General features: G+C 35.4%; 3 gene segments (V, D, J or C); all 3 read left to right on the plus strand.

The window, feature by feature from the left end:
- Positions 1 to 11,925: 11,925 nt before the first annotated feature.
- Positions 11,926 to 12,733, plus strand: LOC125250975. The segment is given in 2 exon segments: positions 11,926 to 12,175; positions 12,273 to 12,733. Coding segments are annotated over 2 exon segments (396 nt in total).
- A 702-nt stretch (positions 12,734 to 13,435) lies between these two features.
- Positions 13,436 to 14,560, plus strand: LOC125250977. The segment is given in 2 exon segments: positions 13,436 to 13,621; positions 13,769 to 14,560. Coding segments are annotated over 2 exon segments (357 nt in total).
- A 731-nt stretch (positions 14,561 to 15,291) lies between these two features.
- Positions 15,292 to 16,920, plus strand: LOC125251932. The segment is given in 3 exon segments: positions 15,292 to 15,541; positions 15,641 to 15,997; positions 16,760 to 16,920. Coding segments are annotated over 3 exon segments (567 nt in total).
- The last annotated feature ends 10,316 nt before the right edge of the window (positions 16,921 to 27,236 follow it).

Below are 27,236 nucleotides of genomic sequence, written 5' to 3' on the forward strand. Positions count from 1 at the left end.
AGTGCAGTCACCTTGTCATATCTAGCATAGTTCCTTACATGATGTTCAGTGGAGGTCATGTCTGTGTAGAATGATTTCATTTCAGGTGAGACATCATTACATGAGCAGGCCTTAGCTATGCGTGGCAATGCCCGAGACCATGCTACTCTCTTGCAAAGCTGCTGAGGCACTGCATTACTGCTTTTGACTTGATTGAGCAAGTAGCCATTATAGCTCTCAAACATGAAAGCAGACTGTGCCCAGAGAGGACCCAAATGTTCAACACTCTTAGTCAAATGCAGGAGTAAATGCACATTGTAGGTCACCTGATCTTCGCCATACAAAGAATGGACTGATTTTACATAAAGCTCAAGAGCCTCATGAGCATGGTCAATATCCTCTTGGCTAATGTCTGAACCTAGCAAAATGCTCACACCCTCCACAAGTAAAGCCCAGTGGCAAAGATACTTGTTTGGAAGTATCCCTTTCAGGACAGGCAAACTGTAATATAAAAGCCAATTCTGCCATTCATGAGCTTTCCAAAACCTTCGCTCAACAATAGACCGTGGAGTTCGGGAAAAAATGCTTGGAGGTTTGATAGCCAAAAGATTTCCATCCACTTTTGCAGTGTTCAAGCCAATATACCATGGCTTTCTGTAGCTCTTGGAATCAAACCATAAAGAGGCTATTTGCCGGCAAACCCCAAGCAACACACAGTGCATGTAATCAGGGACCATGCCATTGATCAGGTCAAAATAGGGCAAGTCCACAATTGGAGATGTCCCTTTTATGCCCAAAATCCTCTGTTCAGTATTTTGGGCAATCTCACCTATTTGCACAGTTGTGTCATGATCTCTAAGGTCTGGCATCTCCTCCAAACTAGGATACACTCGCACAGTCCCATTGCCTTTTTTCACTTGAACACCTGGATGAAGACAGTGCCCACACCCATACTCTCCATTAAACTGTTTGAAATTTTGCAGTAAAGGTCGTGCAACAGCATCACATATGGCACATAATGCATAAACCTTTGCTGTTTTGACTGACTGATCTACTGGATCCTGCCACTGAAGACCTGTTTGTCCAAGAGTTTTGCATTCCTCCACAAAAGGTTTGAGGAAGCTAGTCATTACTGGTTTAGATGACCCAAACCACAATGCACATAGTATGACATTTTCATCTCTTTTCTCTGGGGGTACTTCATTAACAGAGCATAGTAATGGCCAGATGCTGAATTTAGATGACTGAAACACAGGCACTCCATCACAATTGAATGACAGGGAAACGAAAGAATCGCTAACTGATTTCAGATCTTTGTACAACTTCCCATCAGAAATATCTGTTATTCCATCTCTGTGTTGGTCATTGTAATTATTTGTAAGAGGTTCATTCTCCAAAAGAACTTTAACTTGATCCCTCAAAGGTATACAAATAAAAAACTGACCCAACTCTAAACTTTGTCTCACAGTTTGGGTTGCTGAGCAAATCTGACATTTTAATTCACTGTCCTTTGACATTGAAAGGCCAATGTAAGAGCTGCAAACACCACAATAATGATGGTATTCCGGTTTGTCTACAAAGTCTTTAAAAGCCATTTCTAACATGTACTTGCTACGTGGGATGCCTCCAGTATCCCCACTACATAACCTTAACAGCTTCAGCAGGTCCTCCATTAAAGCCCCTGTTACATTGTGCTTCACGGAAAATGCGAGGATGTTCAACCAACTGGCATCTGTGACATGGTCATTTGAGGGACCTGAAGAGGCATGGTTTGATTGTTTGCTATTCTGTCACAAGAGGGAAAGAATCAAATTAGTGATCATAAGCAAAGTGTATACCAGAAGAAATTTGTTAGGTTAAATGTTGATATTCCTATGTTGATATTTTTAAACTCATCAACAATGCATTATGTTACATACTGATTTAAGCATCTGATCTAAAATTCACATATCTATTTAGGGACAATTTTTATACACAAACATAAAACAATGTAAAGCAAAATTATCTACAACAATCCTGATTTACATATAGTTTGGGGTACATTTATTTTTTACCTGTACTTCTGATGAGGTCCCCTCTTCCGCAGTCTCTGGTGAATGTGACATTGGGCTGTAATCCTAAAAAGAACAATACTTTTTAACCTTTGTGTGTCCTTATGGACATTTTTGTCTTTTTCATTTTTTTTTTTTTTAATTTCACATTTATTTCCTTTAATAAATATATTTTGCACTTTAGGGACATAAAATAGTTTTGGCCAGGCTTAAAAATATAACTTGACTATTTTTTACCAGATGGTACCGTTGTCTATAAAACAGATACTCACTTTATTCCTGTTTTCTGCTTCTGCATATTATAGAGCCAAATGGATAAATGATGCTAATATAATTGTGTGGGTGTGTTAGTATGGATGTTAAAGTGTGGTTTGTATGTTTGTAATTATAAAAATCGTGTGTGTGTGTATGTGTAATATTTGAGAGAGAAAAACACTACTGTGTGAACCAGTGGAGCTTTGATGACATAGGGAGAACTTGGTGCCCAAACAAAATATATTACTGAAAGTAATTTTTTTGAGCTATCAACCTTATATTTGAAACACAGTTTGTTTAAATTTATGGCTTTGATTTTCTAGCAGTTTGATTACAAAATGTTTTGTTAAATATATATTTTATATAAACTAATGTTTACAATATAATTTTCATAAACTAAAACCTCTAAAACTTATTTTTACCTGTTGTTCTATGGGTATAGGCTGCCCTGTCATCATAGGTAGAAGGACCTTGATGAGGGCACAAAATGAAAAAATAAATGTCAAGGAGAATGTTATTTAAGAAATACAGTTTCAAGTATTAAGAGTTGGTTCTTTTCAAATGAAGAAATCTCACATTAGTGTCCGGTGATTGTGACTGTTCTTCACTTTCTGTGAGGTATGACATATCCTAAAAGAAGACAATACATCAGTTCATAAAAATCAAAAGAATGGGCTTTGATAATCCTCAGTATCCAAATACTGATAGCTAGAGGACAGTTAAATAAAACATTTCACCTGTTTTTCTATGGATGGTGACTCTCTAATGGTCTCTGGTTGTAATAGTACATCGTCCTAAAAGAGACGAATACATTATTCAATTATGTAAAAGAAAAAAAACAATAGGCCTATTTTAACAGAATAATACCATTTACTCTAAACATGTCTACCTGGATGCCTACATCGGTGGGGGTGGATTCTTCAGTCCCCTTTGGTGAGTGTGAAACATCCTCCTAAGTCAGGGCAAAAGGAAATATACAAAAGAGAAAGACAATAGAACAGTCCATTAAAGTTGACTAGTTTCTTTTCAAAAGATAAGAAATCCTTCAATGTTATTGTGCTGAACAAAACTTGCATTTTATCACATCAATGTACAATACTCGCCACAATTTTTGAATTATCTTCTAACTTTTCCTTTGTATTTTTTTTTATTTATTTTATAGCGTAGTACTTACATCATTAGTGGCACAAGTTTCCCCTTCCAAGTCACGTAGATATTTTGCAATTTTCCTATACAGTTTGAGAAGCAACATTATGTTAGAGACAGCTTCACAACTCTAGACTACTTTATAATTAGTTTAGATCAGCAGTTCTCAACCTTAGATTTTTATTGCTTAGATTTATATTGGTGTCTTTTATTGGTAGAACATTACTTTTTCTGAGAAGCCATCTCCATAGGTTGTGAAGGCATAAACTTTACCAGCTATCACAGATGTTATGTATATTTATAGCAATGTTATCCTGTTCATAACAGATATTCCTGACCATAAACAACAATGCACAGCTATGAAACAATACAACCACAAGGGACAATTTTATCATGACATAAAATACATACAATTATTAGGCCACAAAGGCTGCATAATATTTACAGACACTGCCTTTAAGAACACCCGCCACTAAAAAAAATGAATAAAACAATCCTTTTGTTTACCTTTTTTTCCACCTGGTCCGAGTACGAAGGGGAATCTTTCTTTCTTCTCCGTGGCAATTTTGAAAGCAATACGATTTTCTTTTCGACATTCTGAATCTACATACTTTTTCCGAACAATCACCAACATGTAGGAATATTAAAAAGGATGGATCCATGATAAAAAAAAAAACTATGCCGATTGGTTAATATTTTAACTGCTTGGCGGGATCCAATGAAAATCCAGATCACATTTGAACAGTCACCCAGAGAGCGGTAAAACGGGACGTTGCTTTTTCAACAGCTCATTGCATAAACGTGGATTTCTTCTCTAACGTCACCAGAGACTAAGGTAGGAATAATTATCACTTGTTGTAATGATTTCCGAGGCATTGGTGTTCATTCGCATTTTTTTCATTTAGCAGTTTTTAAGCAAAGTAAAGTTAGTTGATCCGTTTATAGACAACGAGTTGCAATTAACTTGCTAGCAACTGTAACTTGAGCCTTATCCAGGAATTCTCTGCAATAATTTTGACATAGCCCTTGCTTTGTGTATTTATAGGTAACGTTAGCTGGATTATTTTATTTTATTCTATTTTTTTTTCTTTTTTGTGTTGTATTCTTCTATGCTGTATTGGTATACCAAACATTAGGATTTATTTTTCAAGTAGGCTAGTATCTATAGGGCTGTGAAGCCATGTAGGCCTAAGTCTGGGGCGGGTACGTTATTAAAATATTGTAATCGCGTTATTTTTCGTAAGTAATTAATCAGATTATGTAGTTAAATCGACAGTCCTAATTATATATTGTAACGTTACTGATCTAAAAACAGCTCTAAAGCTAACTTGCATGCTGTTTACACATTTTATGCCTAGCATTAACTGTTATTACAATGTAAAAGTCCATGGTGCTACAGTCATACTCTCAAGACATCCAAATATGAACTTCACATGGGAAATCTAATGAAACATCCTTAAATGCTGTAATCAAGTTTATCTAAAAGCCTTCTTTTGATTCCCCAGGTGTGATGAGAAAGTTTGCTGTGGTGCAGTGGGTCAGTGGGGAGGATGCAGGAATGTTTAGTGAAGTTAAAACTGATGCAATACGTAGGTATGATGATACCAAGATGAATGAAGATGGATTTCCGCTGAATGACTATTCAGCTGCTGTGGAGTGGCAGAAAGGAAAAAAGCCAAAACATGGCTGGCCAGTGTATGCTGCCTCCGTAAAGTTTGTGAGCAGTAAGTAGACCTATCTAATAAATTTTATTTTAATATATATATATATTTAAATATTTTGTCAGGTCCAATAAATAATGTTAAGCTGTTGTTGTGGTATGTAATTTTGGCAGTTGTGTAACTACCATTACACAATAATAGGCACAAGAATTATTAAATGCACTAAATTTAAAATATTGTTTAATTTGCTTTAAAGTGCCTTAATCTGATTTCTCTCTCTTTAAATCATTTTTCAGGCAATAGATTTCATACTACTGCTAAGATTAAAGAATTTGAGTTGCAGTTGGAGTCTGATCAAAGGGACAAGCCACTGCCTAAGAAACGGGCCTCAGTCCCACCATCGAGATATACAGATTCAGATTAAACTGATGTTGACAATACACCGGTAAGACTGTTTGTGTTCCTCTGACACTAAGACCCGGTTTCACAGACAGGATTAGGCCTTCGTTCAGTGAGGGCATTTAAGTAGCTTTTATAAACATTAGTAAGAGAAAAATTACTGGTGTGCATCTTGAGACAGAACAATGGCACTGACATATTTTAAGATATGTCAGTGCAAGTTACTTTCAGTTAACTTGCAAGTTACTTTCTACGCTTAAGCCTTATTTGTGGAACCGGGGGCAAATTTTAATGGATATAATCAAACACAATTTACTTTACATGACGATAATACTTTTGAAGTATTACTTAACATGTAGTAAGGTCATATTAGCCATTATTTAAAGTTGATTAAACATTTGAAGGATCCAAATTTCATGTGATAAATAAGCAAAAATTAACTAGTAATCAAAAACTTAGCAACCCATATGTAATTTGTGTAGTAATCTACTTCATCGATTAAGTTCTTTTTTTGTTTTGTAATTTATTTATTAAATGTTTATGTATATATATATATATATATATATATATATATATATATATATATATATACAAAATAAGGTTTGTAGCAGTAAAAGAGCATTAATGTTTTTGTTTAAAGGTCCCGTTCTTTGTGATCCCATGTTTCAAACTTTAGTTAGTGTGTAATGTTGTTGTTATAGTATAAATAAAATCTGTAAAATTTTAAAGCTCAAAGTTCAATGCCAAGCAAGATATTTTATTTAACAGAAGTCGCATACATCGAACGGCCAGTTTGGACTACATCCCTCTACTTCCTTCTTTAATGACGTCACAGTTACTAGCTTACCCTTCAGGCATGGGCGTACAGCACACCCTACGGTGCGTGGGGGGCCCTATCCTATATGACGTCTCTCAGAATTGTTTTTATCTCACAATATATATATCATGCCATTCTGAGGGGGAAAAAAGTCTGAATTGAGAGTAGGGCTGGACGATCTAGCATTTTGCTAAATATACTGTATATTCATTATATATTGACTTAACCTGTCTTCATTAATGTACATTTAAATAAATCTGTCATGAGAAGTTATTACAGCCATCATTCAAACCAACAAGTTGGAGTAGGAAAAATTTTATTAAAATGTTTAAATATAACTTCCTTATATAGTTATCTTTTAAATGCTTTATTTTTAAACTAATACAATTGAATCAATTGATTAACCGAATTTATTTTCATTATCAGTTTAGGTTTTTGACTAATCTAATATTTTCTTTTTCAGTAAAGAAAAAAAAAAAATATATATATATACATATACATATATATATATATATATATAGCCTATGGTACAATACTAAAATTTATTAAATTAAGAAGTTTAATATAACAAGGTTCTAATGGAACCTTGAAGAAACCTGCTATTGCTAAAAAAAAAATTAAAGCGGAGCAGAGGCACGTTTTGCTGCAAGTTCATAAGCTTACCGATGTGCTGTACGCCAGTGTCTTCAGATTCTCTCATGTAGCATCCTATGCTGTAAAGTCATTTTATGTCAGTCTGTTTACATTTACATCTCCATCTCTTGTTTCTTGTTCCATGACAGACCCAAAGAAAAAGGAGACTGATTCTCAAACCACAGCAAAATGTTGCTCGAGCGGTTGTTGATCAGTATCAAGGCACAAAGTTGACTGAGATTCAGAAGAAGCTGAAAGAAGTTGAGGAGGAAAACGAAACACTGAGAAATGACAATGAAAAATTAAGAGAAATGCTCATTAGAGGCATGTATTAGTTGTTTTACTGTTGAGGTGAATCCGTAAACAGCTATAAAACATCAGTAAAAACAAATTGGTAAAAGCTATGAAAATCTATTGGTTTACTTTGTTTTTACTGTCTTTGCTCTTCAAACATTTAAATTATTGTTGAACTGCCATTCTGTTTCAATGTTATTATTTAACCTAGTATTTAACTTGGTTCAAAAAATTTAATAATTGGTAATCATATTAATTATTGGCAATTACGTCATTGTCAAGTATATTACAAGAGACCTGAAACTTATCCAACCTCTGTAACATTTGGTATTGCATGATTTTTTTAAAAAAATGCATCATTAACGTTTTGAATTCATCAGCTTGCATGACCATATGTACACATATGAGATAGTCAAGTTGGTAAATAGGTATAAGAGATTGCTTTATTTTATGTTATTTTGTTATATTTTTGTTGCTAGAACTACCAAATCTCATAAATGAGGTAAAGATGGCCCTGAAGTCTCAGTGTTCCTCAATGTCGTCAGGCAGCTCTGACTTGGAAGGTGGACAGGGTTTGCCAAAGAGTATTGCAGAGCCCTCCCCACCGAAAGCAGCATCCACAGAACAGGTAGTGTACTGGTTTATCTAGTCAGTGAAGACTGCAGTTTTCAAAGAAAAAAAGTGTTAATCAGTAGGCTATCTATATAAAACTACTGCATAATATATATAAAGTACAATACCGCATAATAAATGTTTTCCTAATCTTCCTAAAAACAGGTGGAAATCTCTCCTGGATCTAATGTATTCATTGACAGACTGGCTTGGGCCGTGGCCCAGAATGCGAACTCCGCCTCCTGTTTTGTGAGAACACTCCTGACAGCAGTGTTCCCAATTGATGTGCTCCTTGTAAGCAATCTTCGAGGAACATCCAGGGATTCTGGGCCACAACGCAAGGCTCTTGACAAAATGAAAGTGGAAGCCATCTACAGTAAGTTTCAAACCAGTTTTATTGTATTGTACTATTGTAGTACAGAGTATTGTAATAATTTAGAGTGAATATCTTTGATACATATTATATACTGTTACACTATAGGGTATTTTTAGCATGAAGTGCTGAAACCCTAATGTTGTTGTTATTATTAATATTATTATTATATACAAAGTGAACTACTGGGAGTAAGTTTAGGTTAAAGGGTTAGATCACCCAAATATGATAATGTCAGTTATTACTCACCCTCAAGTCCTTCCACACCTCTAAGATATTCGTTCATCTTCAGAACACAAATTAAGGATTTTTTTCAGATAAAATTCTAGGGTATCTGATCTAAACAACGTAAGCACCTTTATCACCACAGCAACGTCATTGCACCTTTTGATGTCCAGAAAGATAGAAAAACGTAAGGTAGTTCAAAATTTTTAAAAAATAAAAAAATTAATGACTATTCAACAATTTAAACCTTTTTCAGACGTAGTAAACTCATTGTTTGCATGTAAACATGCAAATATCACATGCATGCGTCATGCTGATCACATTCAGTTTCGACCAATACTGAGTTGGCATTCGGATGTAAACAACGAAGCCTGCACTGAGTTCACTATGTATGACAACGGTTCAAATTGCTGAATAAAGTCATTATTTTTTTGTGTTTGCACACCAAAAGTATTCTTGTCTCTTCATAACATCAAGGTTGAACAACTGAAGTCACTATTTTAAACATGTTTTTAACTACCTTTCTGGATGTCAAAGGAAGTGCAATGACGTTGCTACCTATGTGTGGATCAGATACCCTCAGATCTCATCAAAAATATCTTAATTTGTTTATTAAAAATTAACAAACTTACTTACGTTTGTGTAACGACACAAGGGGCCACAATAGTGGCAGTCCCTGTCAAACTCACAACTTTCTGATTCTAAACACTGGACCACCCTCATGCTACTGTTGATTTATCTAACTTGATATGTAGTCAAGGACTGTGGGCCACTTTCCTAACAACAGCAATGTTTTGCCTTTTATTTGTTTGTCTCACAGGAGCAACGCTGCAAAAGTGGCCTCATGTGGTGCCCTCCAGCATCGGTGCAACCATAAATGCCAAACTTACCGAAATTAGAATGAAGAATAAAATACAAAAACATCCAGAAACCTTAATGCTATTTGAGAATTGATGGCCATAGCAGTGTGTTAAAGGTATTTTGGTGTTGTTTTTTGTTGTGTGTTTTTTTTTTTGTTCCTGAGCAAAGTTCAGTTTGCAAACAAGTTCTAAATGACTCAATTCTAAATGATTGTGGAGTATAATTTGATTTTGTTACTTTGTGTTAAAATAAAATTTCTTTCACCGCAAATTTGTGAGTTATTGACTGAAATCATATATGATTAGTACATGCTGAGCTATTGAAATATTGACTGAAAACATGTATGAAAATTATATGTAGACATATAGTGATATTAATGCTGTAATATATGGAATTAGGTGGAAACATATAAAGTTTTAAGAGTAGACACACCATTTCTCTGTTAAAAACATATTAAATTTGTATGAAATACATATAAACAAATTATACAAAATGTATAAAAATCAAATATGACTAGCATATGATTCTTTCTAAGGACTTTAAATGATTTGTATATGAATTTTATATATTTTCTACTAAAATCATACACAATTGCATACTGTTGTCATGTAAAAATCATATAAGACTTTATGCAGTTTTCATATATGACCCAAAAATCCCCTATAAGTTGTATGTGTGCTTTTTAGTATGAAAGTGGCCATAATCGGTCTGATTTTGTATAAGACATGTATTGGACTTATATGAAACACATAAGGTAATTATGGGCGATTTGAGTAAGGAAGATATATGGTTGCAGTATATGAACCATACAGGTTTTTTTCATATGGGAACTGATTTGTTTCTTTCCTTTTATATTTCCTGACAGAGTGCAGAACACAAGATTCTGTTAATCAGCCAACAAGAGTTCAAACAGCGTCTGAACATGACGTGGTCACACTTCACTGCACTTACAGCACCAGTGACCAATACCCTTATCTTTACTGGTACCAGCAGAAAACCAATGGATTCCCAGTTTACAAGCAGTGGGTGGAGCTGATTCACACTGTTGAGAGTGTGAGAGAGTCAAACAGTTATTCAAATACTATTTTTGCCATCACTGTCTGTCTGAAGACATGTTTTTCTTTACCTGGATAATATTGCAACTTTGCATGGGTAAGAAATATTTAGCCAATCAGTATCAGCCTCTGTGTGTGTGTGTGTTTAATTGTTTGATTAATTAGTGTCCTTTTCTTTTTTACAGGAATTTCTTTTGGTGATACAGTACAACTGTATCATGATTTTGAGGGTGAAAATGTGACTCTCTCCTGTAACTACAGTCTCACTAGTGGCAGTAGTGTTACTCTCCACTGGTATCGTCAGTATCTCAGAGGAAAACCAGAATTTTTACTTCATGTTACTGAATATTCAACCACATTTGAACCTGATCTTCATCTGTTTTCAAAAGCTTCAAAAGAGATCAAACGTGTGTATCTGATGATCTCCTCTGCTGCAGGATCAGACTCTGCTCTGTATTACTGCGCTCTGATGCCCACAGTCACAGGAAACACAAGAACACTGTACAAAAACATTTCCTTATCTTAATTAGTGAAAGAAGAAAGATGCACAAAGACTAAGAGAACTGTGATTAATATGCATTATGTAGAACAGGTAAATAATTTGATAAATATCTAATGAGGTGCAAAACTGATAAAAGTGAATAGATAAAAAGTGAAATCAATGTGACATTGAATAGTGTATTAAGTATTCTAATAATGTTAATTATATCAAATCCATACAAAAGTTACGTTTCAAAGCATTATTATGTGTAACACATTGGCCCGGTTTCACAGACAGGGTTTAGAATAAGCCAGGATTATGCCTTAGTTCAATTAGGGTATTAAGTAGCTTTTATAAATGTGCCCTAGAATAAAACATTACTGGTGTGCATCTTGAGAGACATATTTTAAAGGTGCCCTAGAATTGAACATTGAATTTACCTCGTCATGGTTAAATAATTAGTGTTCAGTACATGGAAATGACATACAGTGAGTCTCAAACATCATTGTTTCCTCCTTCTTAGGTAAATTTGATTTTTGCAAAAGACCTCTGAAGAACAGGCGAATCTCAACATAACACCGACTGTGACGCAACAGTCGGGATCATTAATATGTTAGCTTTAGCCCCATTAGCCACAGCCTAGGCTACTAACAAACTCATTCAGAATCAAATGTAAACATCCAAATAAATACTATACTCACATGATCTGATATGCTGCATGACGAACACTTTGTAAAGATCTATTTTGAGGGTTATATTGGCTGTGTGAACTTTGCTTATGCAATGTATTATAGAGCTGCGAGCATTTAAAAGGGGACACGCACAGAATTGGTGCATTTTTAATTATGCCCCAAAATAGGCAGTTAAAAAATTGAATAATAAAACATCTATGGGGTATTTTGAGCTGAAACTTCACAGACACATTCAGGGGACACCTTAGACTTATATTATCTTGTGAAAAAGGGTTCTAGGGCACCTTTAAGATATGTCAGTACAAGTTGCTCTCAGTTAAAACAGCTCAAACATGCATTTTAGTCTAGGAGTAGCTTAGGCATTGTCTGTGAAACCAGGGGATTGTGTAGGTATATCATGCCACAAGATGGCAGCGTTCTCAGACATTCACTAGGAACTGCAGCAATGAACAACAGAATTGAACTTACAGAACATAATGTTATAATGTTCTCAGAGAGGAGGGACTCAGAGTTCACAGATCTGACATGATCTAATCGTGTCTGAAAGAGACTGTGGATGAAACGATTCAGTCTGACTCTTCTCAGAGTGAACACTTGAACAATGAATCTTCATTCAGTTATTCTGCTCTGTGTCTCAGTAGGTGTGTGTTTATTTGGTTATTTTATAACAATGTGTTTTATTTAAAACATCTCAGTAAAAAGTTACACGTATACTTTTACAAATATTTTCTTTTTCAGCTGCTGTATTTGGAAATGTCATCAAGGCAAACAACACATGTGTTGTTTCTGAGGAGGGTTCAAGTGTTACATTACCCTGCAGTCTTTCCCCTGGAGCTTCAGATGATCTCCTCTGGTACCGTCAGTATGGAAGATCAAAACCTGAATTTCTTGTACTCACATTTGGAAATTCAAAAAAAGATGAGGTGTCTGATGTAGATCCAAGATTCTCAGTTAAAGTTGAAAAAAAGGAACAAATCCACATGGATCTGATCATCTCCTCTGCTGCAGTATCAGACTCTGCTCTGTATTACTGTGCTCTGACGCCCACAGTCACAGGAAACACAAGAACACTGTACAAAAACCTGTTACAATGAGAGAAACACAGAGACAGAGATGAACACAGATAGAAAGAAACTGTAACTGACAATTACAGTATTATGTCAGAAAGTAATAGAACCAATGAGGCTAAATCACAGGTAGCAAATCAAAATGTTATTTTCTTTTAATTATAAGGTGTGAATTTGTTCCCTTAATTACTGATTTCGTTCACCTGTTGTTATATTAGTGAACTCATTAATTATCCCTGTTATTTAAGCCCTGTGTCTTGTCTGTTCCTTTCTGCAGTATTGTTTGTGTGAATGCCTAACGTGGTTGTTATCCAAGTTTGTCTCCTATGATCTCCTAAGTATTCCTTTGCTCTCCATCATCGTGCTCTTCTCTACAGCCAGCAACCATTACAACAAGTTTGATTAGTTTGATTATTTGCCAAAGTGCAAACTACATCTACAGGATTTATTTTATGCAAAACAATGCATAGAAAAACAAAAATATCTGAACAAACAAACATTGACTACAACATATAATTTAATATATTTTTTTCTTTTGTTTTTGTATGCGTTCATAATTTCTTTGTATGACAACCTGGCCAAATATGTCCTGATATTTTGGCATGTTTAATTGCGTTATCACAAATAAGACTTCAAGCACAACAATGCATTATGTTTACAAAATCTTTAACACATTTTTAATAATATTTAAATAAAGGCTGTGGATATCAGTTGTCCTTGGCTGGACATCACTTTTGGCCACTACTGGTACTGGTAATTATCATGCTTCTCATGTCGCATGTTATATAAATTTCTTTAATAATATAAATAAAATAAAATAAAAATTGTGTAGTTATCTAACACAGTTAAATGACAATCACAAACAGCAGCAGGAAGTTCAGTGAGGAGGAAGTTCCTGTGTGTGTTTGTGACTGATCTGCAGTGACTTACAGCTCAAGCACTGAGAGCCTCAACAGAGAACTGATCTGATCTGATTCAACATGGACACATGCTTCATACTGATTCTCATTGTGGGGACAGGTATATTATTAATTAATAAAATTCTGTACATAAACAATTACAATTCTAAAGCATCAAACTTTTTTTTTTTTAAAGTATATTATACTTGCAATATCATTTTGTCAACCTTGCCTTCACAAATCAAAAATCACTTTTTATTGTTCACAGGTTTGGTGACTGGAGACAACATTGAGCCAGATAAAGAGAAAGAGAAAAACACAAAAGAAAGAGAAACTGTCAAGATGAGCTGCTCATATAGTACAACTAGTCAGTATGTTTGGCTTTACTGGTACAGACAATATCCAAACAAAGAACCTCAATATTTATTACTCAAAAATGCACGATCAGCGAGTGCTTATTATGTCACCTCTGATGATCGGTTTCAGTCGACTACATCACAAACATCCACTGAACTCACTATTACTGATGTTCGTCTGTCAGATTCAGCTCTCTATTATTGTGCTCTAAGAGTTGGAGCCCAGTGATACAAAATATGAAACACGTCGTACAAAAACCTGAAGCTCTTTTCACTTTGAACCGATCTAGTGAAAACCACAATCAAAACCACAATCTATCCAGCCCCAAATATAATAAAATATGTGGTAACACCTGTGTGAGGCTGAATTAGGCCTGTTAAAAAAACGTAAGAAACATTAATATTCTCACGTTCCCTGTCATTCCCGAACTACATTTCCAACAATCCTCCCCAGCAATCACCTGAGCTCACTTCACCAATCAGTAATCACCACACCCAGCTGCAGCACATTATCTGGACTATTTAAGCCACTCACTTCCTGTCATACTTTGCGAGGTCTTGTTAACTCTTGTTACATTTCTGAGCGTTCATCACTCTTGTTTGTCTGCCTGTTTCTGATCCTGTCTGTTCCCTGTGTATTATTCTCTGCTGCCTGCCCTTTGGACCTTTTGCTTTGTTTTGGATTTACGATTGTTATCTGCCAGCCCTGACCCATTGCCTGTTCCTCGATTACGATTCTGCCTGCTCTCTGCCATACCTGTTTGCCACTGTTTGACCATTGCCTGTTTTACTACGAACATTGTTTAATAAAAGCTTGCAGATGGATCTTACCTCGAGTCCCGCCTCGTTACAAATATATTCAGAAGTCACGTTCCATGTGGCATCTTAATTTCTACTTCTTTAATTACTTCATTTAAATCATTATCATTAAGACAAATGTTTTAGTTTATATTTAGTTTACATAATCAATAGGTTATTCTTGACCATTAAACATCTCACACTGACAAACTAACAAGATTGTCTTGCTCGAAAAAAATGCTACATGTGGCTATATTTAAAATAATAAATAAATAAATAAAATTAATATTTACATATTTTTAATGCAATTAAAAAAAAAAAGGGTTAAAAATATCTTAAAAGTCAAACAGGAGCTACTGTAACTAGCTTTGAAACACCTTTTTTATTCTGACAAAATGTAATTTAAGATTCATTTAAGATCCCATTGTATGTTAAATGTACTATTCTTATTTGTCCCTTGTAACATCTGCAAACATTTGAGCACTGAAATACTTATTAGACTCTATAATCTGTTAATCTGTCTGAGGAATTTACTTTTAATGGTTGCAGTTCAAGTAATTTACCTGTTAAATGTAAAAAAAAGGTTAAAAAACCTTGACTCATACTCTGCGATATGTGAGACAGGAAAGTAGATCTGGTTTCATTTAGATAAGTGAATGAAGTGATACAGCACTATATATTACATAAACTACAGTCTTCATTGGCACTTACTGTAGCACAGGCTCCTCCCAGCAGTCAGACCAAATGACTTGAATTTACTGCTGCTTTAACAGATACAGAAAGAGGAAGGAGATCACAACATCTCTGCATATATCCTTGGGGATTTCAATTGTATATTATGGCACTCTGGAAAAGTGTCATTGTGATCATATTTTTATATATCTGGGGTGAGTAGCGCTATCAAATAATGATTATTTTGTGTATGTGTATATTCCTTGCAGTCAATGTGTGAAATTTGTATTCATATTTTTTCAATTCTATTTCAGGATGTAAATCTCAAGACAAAGTTGATCAGCACACAAAGATTCAGTCTGCTTTTGAAGGTGATGATGTAACAATCAACTGTACATATCAGACGTCTTACCCAAACCCGACTCTCTTCTGGTACCAGCAGAAAGTTAATGGGATCCCCAAGAACATGTTGAATAGATATTCTAACACTGGAGAAAATGAGGATGAATTCAAGGAGAGATTTCAAGCAAATCTCAGCAAAACTTCAGTTCCTCTGACAATCAAGAACCTGTGTGTGTCTGACTCTGCTGTGTATTACTGTGCTCTGAAGCCCACTGTGACTCAAACACACTCAACACTCACACAAAATCTCTCACAGTGCAACAGCATCAGTTACATCATTATGCTGTTTCAATTTGTGTTAGGATAAATCACTTAGTTTTTGATTTCATTTATATATATATATATATATATATATATATATATATATATATATATGTATATGTAGAGAGAGAGAGAGAGATTTTGTGAAGATGTATTATGTGCAGAAATCTATGAAAGACCAGAAGAGGGTGATATACACAAAATTGACATTTAAATCAGAAGCTTTAATTAAACTAAATTGCAGCTGTAATGAATGAGGACTCTAATGTACTGTACAGGTGAAACCCAATCACAGGGCTTTATTACAATAACCAGCAGGAAGCCAAAAACATCCACCATAATGAAGAAAATAATCTTAATGATCAGATGAGCTCTGACAGTCTTACAGCACAGCATTATAGTATGGTTATGGTATATTATGGTTTCATATGTTTTCAGTGTTCATGAACTGATGTCATTTTAATGCTGTTCTCATCCTCTGACACTGACAGATAGGAGGAGCCTGTGGAGATCTGATATAGAGCAAACTAAACTCTTTTTCTTCCTACAGTGCAAACATGACGATCCTTTGTGTTCTTCTTCTGATATTGTTGATGAAAAGTAAGAGAAATTTCCTGATTCTAGACCTTTAATCACATGCTTTCTTGTTTTGTACAATGTTTGGAGTTTCATCTCTTTTTTTTATATTGAAACTGATTTAACTGACTAATGCATCAGCACGATTCATTCTTTGGGTAAGTTTGATCAAAAGTTTAATGGTTGTCTTGCAGGGGAGAGATTTGCACAGTCAATAACACCGCTGGAAAACAAGGTGCTTAAATCTGCAGGAGATGAAGTCACTCTGTCCTGTAAATATGATGGAGCTGTAACTAACCTGCACTGGTATCGTCAGTATCCAGGATCCAAACCAGAGTTCCTCGCATACATGTGACACAGTGAGAGAGAGCAAGAAGAGCTGATACAGAGAGTCAAACAGTCTTAAACTGACAATGACTTTTTCCAAGTAATTTAATAAATTCTGACACATTAAAAGTGTTAAAGGTGCAAAATGTAATATTTTTGCAGTAAAATATCCCAAAACCACTAGGCCAGTGTTATATATTTTGTTCACTTGAGTACTTACAATATCCCAAATGTTTCCAACTGTTTGTAAACCGTGAGAAAATTGCAATTTTTAGCCAAGGCTCTGGGACGTGTGAGGAGTCGCCTGTCTATTGCGTCATACCCGCGTTACCCTCGGTTTCCGGTTTTATTTTGTAGAAACCATGGAAACACCAAAGATGCTTTAATATAATACACGTTTTAATAGACAAGGGAACAACTGTTTTGATATATTTATAGACAGAAAACGAATTGTTGTTATATAGCTCAACACGTTTAGTCTTATTGTTTAAATCTAATTTTCTTGATGTTTTGTGAGTCCCATGCTTTACCATGCCTCAGAGAAAAACACTATTTTGTGAAGTAGCTAACATAGCATAATCAGATGCAGCTTTATTTTTAGTAACACTAATACAGAACTTTCTCCATCATACAATACGTTTTAAAATGAATTGTATGCCATTTATCAACACAAGCCATCCAGCATTAATATGATATTGTAAAATCGATCTATTTTACTGCAGTGTGTAACAGTGTCTCACAGCAGCCGCCGAGCGAACGCACAGAGTAACGTTATAACATCATTTTCAACACACTCAAATGTATCTAATATGATAAACAGAGCTGCGTTACCTCATACTCATGACTGGAAAAGCGGAAGCGGCGCCAGCGACTGTGTCATAATAAAAGTCCCGCTGCTCGTGAGGCGTGTGTTGATCAATCGCTCCAGCTCCTCGTTCAGTTCCCACAACACTCGCTCCTGCTCTGCTTCATACTACAGTAATGTTAATAATCACATCCATGAACATGATTTCTTAAAGGTCCCGTTTTTCGTGGTTTTTTGAAGCTTTGATTGTGTTTATAGTGTGCAATATAACATGTGTTCATGTTTCGCGTGTAAAAAACACAGTATTTTTCACATAATTTACTTATCTGTATACCGCTGTTTCCACTGTCATAAAAACGGGCTGATGACTTCCTTGTTCTATGAAGTCCCTCCTTCAGAAATACGTAACGAGTTCTGATTGTGCCAGCGGTTCCTGTGTTGTGATTCGACAGCAGCTTAGCGCTCCTTGCCCGGAAAGGTCACGCCTCTTACCATAACGTGGAGATGCACGCGCTCAGTGTTATTGTAAACATGTCTTTAATTTTACCCTATCAATTTGAGCCGGAATCAGACCCGGTGATTGGACTGCGGGATGAAAATAACAGCGTTTCGACGACATGGCGACAAACACACTCTACAAACGCAACTCTTGTGTATTCCTGTGGGCGGAGGTTAGTCAAAAAACTGTTTTAGTGACGTCATTAAAGAAGGAAGTAGAGGGATGTAGTCCAAACTGGCCGTTCGATGTAGGCGACTTCTGTTAAATAAAATATCTCGCTTGGCATTGAACTTTGAGCTTTAAAATTTTACAGATTTTATTTATACTCTAACAACAACATTACACACTAACTAAAGTTTGAAACATGGGATCACGAAGAACGGGACCTTTAACCTAAACCGCTCCAGCTCCTCGTTCAGCTCCACAACACTCGCTCCTGGTCTGCTTCATACTACAGTAATGTTAATAATCACATCCATGAACATGATTTCTTCCCGAGTCCTATCCCTATTCTTTTGCACCGTCCATTTAGGTGGAGACCACATGTCCCAAGATTCCGCGCTCAAACTTGGTGTCATCAAACTACGCCTTTGTTTTGAATAGGCTTCTAGCGACCTCTAGCGGACAAAATTATTACATACTGCACCTTTAAATGATAATCACATTTCTGCCACAGGGCTGCAGTGTTGTCAAATGTTCTTTAGAAACTGCAGCTGCACTGTTAATGTAATATAAATAAAAACATAATAGAATATAAAACATTCACAACGTTTCAGACAATACACATATTTCATGTCGTCTATGTTTCAGAAGGACAGAAAATAATTTTGAAAAGAAAATTTTATACTAAAATTGTTGTAAAAGACAGACAGACGGACATATAGATAGATAGATAGATAGATAGGTGGGCAGACAGACATCATGTGACAGTGAGCAGGAAGTTCATGTGTGTCTTTACGTCCTTCAGTGTCTCACACACAGTGCAGCAAAGAACTGCTGATCTGATTCAACATGGACAGATGCTTTCTGCTCATTATAATTATGGGAATAGGTAAATAATTTTTTTTTTAAAAAAAACAATGATTTAACAATCTTATTTTTCTAATTTTGACTGTTTGCGTTGTGTCATGTGTTTTAAATGTTTTTGGTCATCCTTGCTATGACAAATAATTTTTTGTTATTCTGATTATTGTTCACAGGTTTGGTGTCTGGAGACAATATTGAGCCAGATAAAGAGAAATCTGTTACCACAGAAGAAAGAGGAACTGTCAAGCTGAGCTGCTCATACAGTACAACCAGCAATAATGTTTGGCTTTACTGGTACAGACAATATCCAAACAAAGAACCTCAGTATTTATTATACAAAGGAGCTCGATCATATAGTTATCAACACACCTCTGATGATCGGTTTCAGTCGACTACATCACGAACATCCACTGAACTCACTATTACTGATGTACGTCTGTCAGATTCAGCTCTCTATTATTGTGCTCTAAGAGTTGAAGCCCAGTGATACAAAACATGAAACACGTCGTACAAAAACCTGAAGCTCTTTTCACTTTGAACCGATCTAGTGAAAACCACAATCAAAACCACAATCTATCCAGCCCCAAATGTAATAAAATATGTGGTTACACCTGTGTGAAGAGATTATAAGGCATAAAAGAAAACCAGAAACATTAAAGGCATAAAAAAGCATAAAAAAATATTGTTTCATTAGTTTCCATAATGCAGTATCAAATTAGTTTACATTTAGTCAGCAAATTCCTCTACTTTAAATTAAAGGTAGGCCTGATCCTTTTAACCTTCAGAATTAAACTTCTGAGAGTGTTCAGTAAATGTTGAAAATTGTGTGTGTTACAAAAAAAACATTAAACTGTAAACAGTAAAAACAGTATATTCCGCTTCAAGGGTTTTCTGTTTTTATTTTAATGTAATTGCAGAAACTGGCCACACTGTGGCAGAATTGTAGCCTATTATTCTATCAAGCTCCTCCTATATGTGTTTAACCTGTGCAAACATATAGTCACATACAGTGAAATCTAAACTCAGGCTGGCTCATGTTCATCATCATCATAACTCACTAATGTTTGCTGTTTTATATGCTTGTATGTAAACTATGTTAAAGGATTAGTTCACTTTCAAATGAAAATTACCCCAAGCTTTACTAACCCATCCCAGGTGTATGAGACTTTCTTCTTTCTGATGAACACAATCGTAGAAATATTAATAAATATCCTGACGCATCCTAGCTTGATAATGGCACTATGCATCACCAAACGAGTCTGAGCTGAAGAAAGTGTCTCCATCCACATCCATGCATCAGAAACATATTCCACACGGATCCAGAGGGTTAATAAAGGCCTTCTGAAGTGAAGAAATGTGTTTGTGTAAAAAAAAAAAAAAATCCATATTTAACAAGTTATGAAGTAAAATATCCAACTTCCACCAGACTGCCTTCCGTATTCTTCAAAAAGCTTACGCTGTACATACTACGCCTTCCCTATTCAACTTACGAAACTGATATGACACCTATGGTAGTCAATGGGGGGCGAGATCTGCTTGGTTACAGACATTCTTCCAAATATCCCTCATGATGAGAGATGTTTTTTACCAGCATCAGTTTAAACATTTATTTTATTGTGATAGGACAGCATGTAGGTAGGTAGAAAAATGGAAGAGAGAGAGGGGGACGGGATCAGGAAATGTCTACAAGACAGGACTTAAACTCAGACTGCCCAAAGCTTTTATAAAGCCATTTTTCACATGGCTTTACAATTTCAAAGACAATGTAGATACAATATTCTATTCCTTATATTTCCATTTACATCAAGGGTATATGTTACATTAATTAGGGTGTATGTTGTTAATCCTGATACATACTAAAATAAAGGGTGAAAATATTCCTGTCACAGAATGAAAATATTTTAAATACAGTCATACATGTTTAAGTGTCTGAATTATCAATAACTTCAAATATTGACACTACAGTGTTCTGTCATGTGCTGCATGAATAATGAATGAAAAATTGACTTGTAATTGTAAAATCTATTTCTAATAATATCCTGAAGAGGGCAGTGTAGACGCTTAAAATCTGTTATTTTCTTATTTTAAATCTGTTTAACCTCCCCTCTCTGTTATACACCATCCTCATTCCTACTGACACAACCGACTGAATTACTCATCTTTTTCTCCTGTTTCAGTCACCACATAAAATATGATAATTCTTAGGTTGTTGAACTTGTTCATTTTTGCATCAGTTTATCATGGTAAGTGTGGACATTTCCCAATTCAAACAGTTTTAAACCTTATTTTTTACAGTTTATTATTACATTATTGTGTTTACAGAGTGTCGTGGAGAGTGTCCAATTTGAAGGAAAATCAGTAACAATACAATGCAAATTTAAAACAGCTTCACCGCAGCCTGATCTTTTCTGGTACATCCAGAGAGCAAATGACTTTCCTAAATATATCCTGAGGAGAAACAAATATGGAGCAGAAGATAATGATCTTCAGTTTCAGGAGAGATTTCGCTCTAAAGTGTCATCAGATTCAGTTCCTCTGACAATCAAGAACCTGTGTGTGTCTGACTCTGCTGTGTATTACTGTGCTCTGAAGCCCACTGTGACTCAAACACACTCAACACTCACACAAAAACAGAGGAAGTGCTCAGTTATACGAAAAGGTGTAAATCCACATGATATTGACTTCTGTCCCATGACAATAACATGCTGTAGGGTCTGCACAGTCTCAAGGATGAGCAGGTCCCACCATAAACTGTGTTTAAGCCTCAATTCACGGAACTTTGGTTTGTAAATCTTACATCGATTCCGACCCGGCAGACACTAATGGATCACGAGACTCTTTTTATGACTGTTTCGATAAGTCCCCTAACCTCTCCTCCGCGACTTCAAAGGGGGTGCAACACCACGGATCGGGTTTCTAGGGACCAGGTCCAAATTCCAAACGGTCATAAAAGGAAAATACACGCACACACCCACAGACACACACACACACACGGCTCCCCTACATAGAGACTGTATGCACAAACATTATACCTACAAATATGAATGTATCTGCCATTGTAGTGCTCGCTGCATGTATGTGTTACTAGTGTAGAATTGTAGAATTGACTGTAGTAGGTTAGTTTTCATGTGAAACTGTAGTAATAGAGTGTAAAGGGTATCTTCTTTATATGACGAGAGACACCTGTCGAGTTTGATTTCTCCGTAAAGCTGTGAATCCGAGCTATTCACTGATGTACGTTATACATGTCTGTCAAATGCATCGTTCAATGTTTAATAACACTATGAAGAAAATGCATTGATTCAACATACCATACATTTATTCGGGAGACAGGACAAAGGAATGTGGAAACCCACCAAATTGCAACGCTAGCATTGGAGGACGTTATCAAGGCGTTCTGGGCTGTTGTCTTTAAAACACCATGACACGCGTCTTTTGGGGGCACAAGTTTTCTGCACGAGTTCCTGCCGTCAAGACGGACTCTCTTCTTTATTTTCCGGTCATATTACAACAGTTAAACCTTCGTTTGAAACTTCGCCGAAACAACCTCCGGAAGAAGAAGCAACTATCAAACCGAGCGCTCCGAAACTCCAAGCACCCTGACTAACCTATGCAAGTATAACGTTTTTACGATTTTAAATACTGAGTTTCCTTGCTGGCTCTTAAAGGTGAACTGTTGCAATTTGACCTGCTTTGATCATCTCTTTCGTTTCTGCCTTTTCTTCTACTTTGTATGTATTTGTATTTACTTGTGTCCATTTAGCCGTATAACCTGTGTATTACCCGTTTCGTATATTAAACTCATTATATCCATGCTTTTTGTTCACTTGCTCATTTTAGCAACAACCGAGTCACTTTAACGTTCTGATTCTAATATCCTTGCTCTATATTTGGAGGCTATGATAGGAAGTTAGTCTCCCGGCCCGAGAATAACATTTCTGTCGTGATAATCTGTGGATAATTTTCCGTTTCGGTGGACGAACTGATAGTTTTCCACATAATTATTAAACCAGAACTAATCATATATGTGATTGATTATAATTCGTTGTAGTTAATTCACCATATATGTTTAATTCCCCGTTGGGTCGATATATGAACGTCATAAAGCTTTCTGAATTATGATATTCATATTTCATCCATAAATTGATTAATAACTGTACATCGCTACAATGCATACTGTATAATTTACCTGTGTAAAGTGCATGTCATCCACTCATCACTATATTTCAGTTTTACATATAGTCTATATGCTAAAGTTATCTTGAATCTGTATATTATTATTTTTTTAACCTGAATGAGCAGATCTGACATTTATTAGACTAAATGTACTGTTTGGTTTTAAAATGTGTGTATATAATATGAGGTTTTTTGGCATCAAACTTACAGAGGATGAAAGAGGAGGAGTTTAACATCTCAGATGATGTTAGTTTTGCTAGACTGTCACAAAGCTCAGTCCTGCTGCAGTGAACACACACATGTACAATGATACTTCATTCAGTCATTCTGATCTCTGCCTTGGCATGTAAGTGCATTTGTGTATGTTTTGCATGCATTTGCATTTCTAATTTGAGAATATATATTTTTTCAAATAATTTTCTCATTTTAAATGCTAAATGAGCTTTTTTATTTAATTGAAAATTAAAAATTTCTGCTCAAAATGAAGTATTGTACACTATACTGTATTTTGTGTTTGTACATCTAAAATGACTGATTTAATTTAAACATCAGTTCAGTAAAGATCTGATCTACTTTTGCAGATGCAACATATGGAAATGAAATTAAACCAACTAAAACAGAGGAGTTCACTGTCGAAGGTTCAAATGTTACATTATCCTGCAGTTATTCATCTGCATTTAATCTTCACTGGTACCGTCAGTATCCCGGATCAGCTCCTCAATTCCTTGTGCTCATCTCAGACCGTGCAAAAGATGGTCGGGAGTCTGATGTAGATTCCAGATTCACTACTGAAATCAGAAAAGAAAAGGAAAACCATGTGGATCTGATCATCTCCTCTGCTGCAGTATCAGACTCTGCTCTTTATTACTGTGCTCTGGAGCCCACAGTCACAGGAAACACAAGAACTCTGTACAAAAACCTGCTTCTGCTCAGAGTGAGGAATCAATGGGATTCTACAGTTCGGGAGAAATGGGATTGTTAATCTTGTTCCCATTCAACGAAGCATTTTGAGCATTTTGAAATGCAAATGCATTATTATTTAAAGTGAAAAAGTGTTTGTATAAATTAAAAATATTTGCATGTACAAAAAGTGTCCAATATAAAATCAAGTCACACCTTCAGAAATAATGACCCACCCTCATGAATCTTTTTGTTTTTATGTGGAGTGCAACATCAGTTACTGTATTATCACAAATAGCTTGGTTTATTAAAATGAGTCGAAATCTGCTAAAGGGGTAAAAATGGAACAACAGCTTTAAAAAATTAGATTTTTTATTGTTATTTACAACAGGATCTGCATTTTCATAGGTTTAAATAAAATATTTTTGATATAAGAGATGATAAAAACAACTTTTTGCATCAAAATCACTCTGTTCCTGGTTAAAAAAAGAACTTACATTTCAAAAGTCAAATAGTTTGCGACAGCTGCAATGTAACAGTTTTGGCAAGCCAAACAGTCTCTGAGTAAAATTATTTATTATTCATATACATTTAAGCCACAAAATAAACTTAATTCTGTAAAATAATTACTGACTGTAAAGCAAGTGCAAATTAAAGTGTATAACTGATAATCAGTGTTGATGGAGACCTGTGGCTTCACTGTATTTCCTCAACTGATTGCAAACAGCATGATTTCACAGTTATGTTTTTTTCACCAGGTATGATCAACCTGAAGCAGTGCTGGACAGAACAATCAGTGTACGACACCAAAGTACAGAGAGAGCGATTAGAGAGCAGACGGCTTAGTGAATGCTTTTGAATCACTCTCGCTGTACTTTGGTGTCATTTACCGATCGGTCTTGTCCAGCGCTGCTTCAAGTCAAACACACCTATTGTCGTGTTTAGTTTCTAGTCTTAGTTTTTATTGTCTGTATTTGCTTGTGTTCGATTCATTCATTAGTTGTCGTTTCTCATTAGTTCTCACCTGTTCCGTTTTTTTTTTATTGCCATCCTCTTGTGTATATTAGCCCTCTGTGTCTTGAATTCATTGCCTTGTGTTAAAGTTATGTGTGTGCTGTTGTTCTTTGTGTTTATATTATTATTGTTTATCCTGCATCACACATCATCCTTAGATTTAACAACATACAACCCGTGACACATGACTTTTTTGAAAAGTTTCTGGATGGTAAAGGCAATTTTAAAATAAACGGCAAATGAGACCCCAATCCCATAAAAGTGCAGATGGGAGTGGAAATTTTGTGGGTGATTTATTGACAACGCACAAATTAAAGAACACAGACGCAGCCAATTCAAGCACAAAATGGGTTTCAGCATTAAATATTAGTACAAATGCCAGTATATTGACAAATGCAAACCTTAGTAAATCATGTTGCATGATTTATTTAAATATTCTCCCCGCATAAATATTGAATCTGAAAGGAAAACTCCTAAAAATTAATATGTAATGAGGTCAGGCGCAAAAATAACTTTCCATGCCTTTTCATCGCTAATTTTTCACTGCATGTCTTTAGTAAGTCCTGACAGTTTTTAACAGGTTTTTGCACTGGTGTAAGCTCTTAGTAAATCTGGCCCTGAGGCTTTATATCAAAAAGTGTGTCCTCTCTATGTCCACTGATATAAAATGTAAACATAAGGTGTTCAAGTGTTAGAAATACATAATTTCACCACTGGGGGGCAGCATCACTTAAAGTGTCATCAGCAGTGTGCCATGTGAGGACCTAGAGCTACTTGAAGACTGGGAATATCAAGAGAAGATCAGCAGAGAGGAAACAGAGAGCTTCAGTAAAGATACAGAGACACATTCATTGAATATATGTTAAAATAATCTCTTTATCTCAGCAATGCAAAAACTGATTATTATTCTTCTTCTCCTCACAACACGGGACTTTGGTAAGAAAGACAATCACACTTCAGTATCTGTTTTTACTTAACTTAAAGTAATAAATATATGTAAATTATAAATAGTTAAATATTTTCCAGTGTGCTGGGGACAAGACAGAGTTGAACAGCCTTACAGAGAAATGACTACAAATGAACAAGATCAAGTTTCTCTCCTGTGCAATTATTCTACCACAACTACAAATGCATATCTCTACTGGTACAAACAGCTACCAAACAAATCACCAACATTCATTCTGAGTAAATTTTCCTTTGGGAAAGGATCTACTGAGGATGAATTTAAAGACAGATTTAATGCAACATTGGACTCCACATCAAGATCAGTTCCTCTGATGATCCAGGATGTGTGTGTGTCTGACTCTGCTGTGTATTACTGTGCTCTGAAGCCCACTGTGACTCAAACACACTCAACACTCACACAAAAACATGAAATAGATGATAACTTGTGTTCAGAACTGCCTCTGGATCAGCATTCATTCTCTGCAGTGAATCTGGGATTCAGATTTTAATTTAAATCTTGAAATAAACACTTTGAAAACAAAACGAGAAGTTTTATAATAAAAAAAATATTTATTATAGAACTATTTTTAAGCTAATCAGTCTTGTTAACTATTATCATTATACTCTTTTTCTATTCAATTCTGCTCTTACACCTCTTCTAGATCATTACTATTTTAGTCATGATAAACATTTGTATCATAGACGTGGACATATCACAAACAATAAACAAACATTTAAGATTAAATGACAAAAATAAATTAATAAACATTAGTTGCTGGCAGCATGAAAATATGTAATGTAGACTGTCCAGCTCAGCAAATTTAAGAAGAATGTATCATTCCTCAAATTATTATATAATGATGAACCTTATGAAGAATCTAAAACTTCTAAGAGAAACAGAGACATTTGACTGAAAATCACATTATCCTGTCATCTCAATTCAAATACTCAGAGATGTATATGTGACATCTTTTTACAC

The sequence above is a fragment of the Megalobrama amblycephala genome, linkage group LG17 (genome assembly GCF_018812025.1).
Source record: "Megalobrama amblycephala isolate DHTTF-2021 linkage group LG17, ASM1881202v1, whole genome shotgun sequence".
NCBI classification, from domain to species: Eukaryota; Metazoa; Chordata; class Actinopteri; order Cypriniformes; family Xenocyprididae; genus Megalobrama; species Megalobrama amblycephala.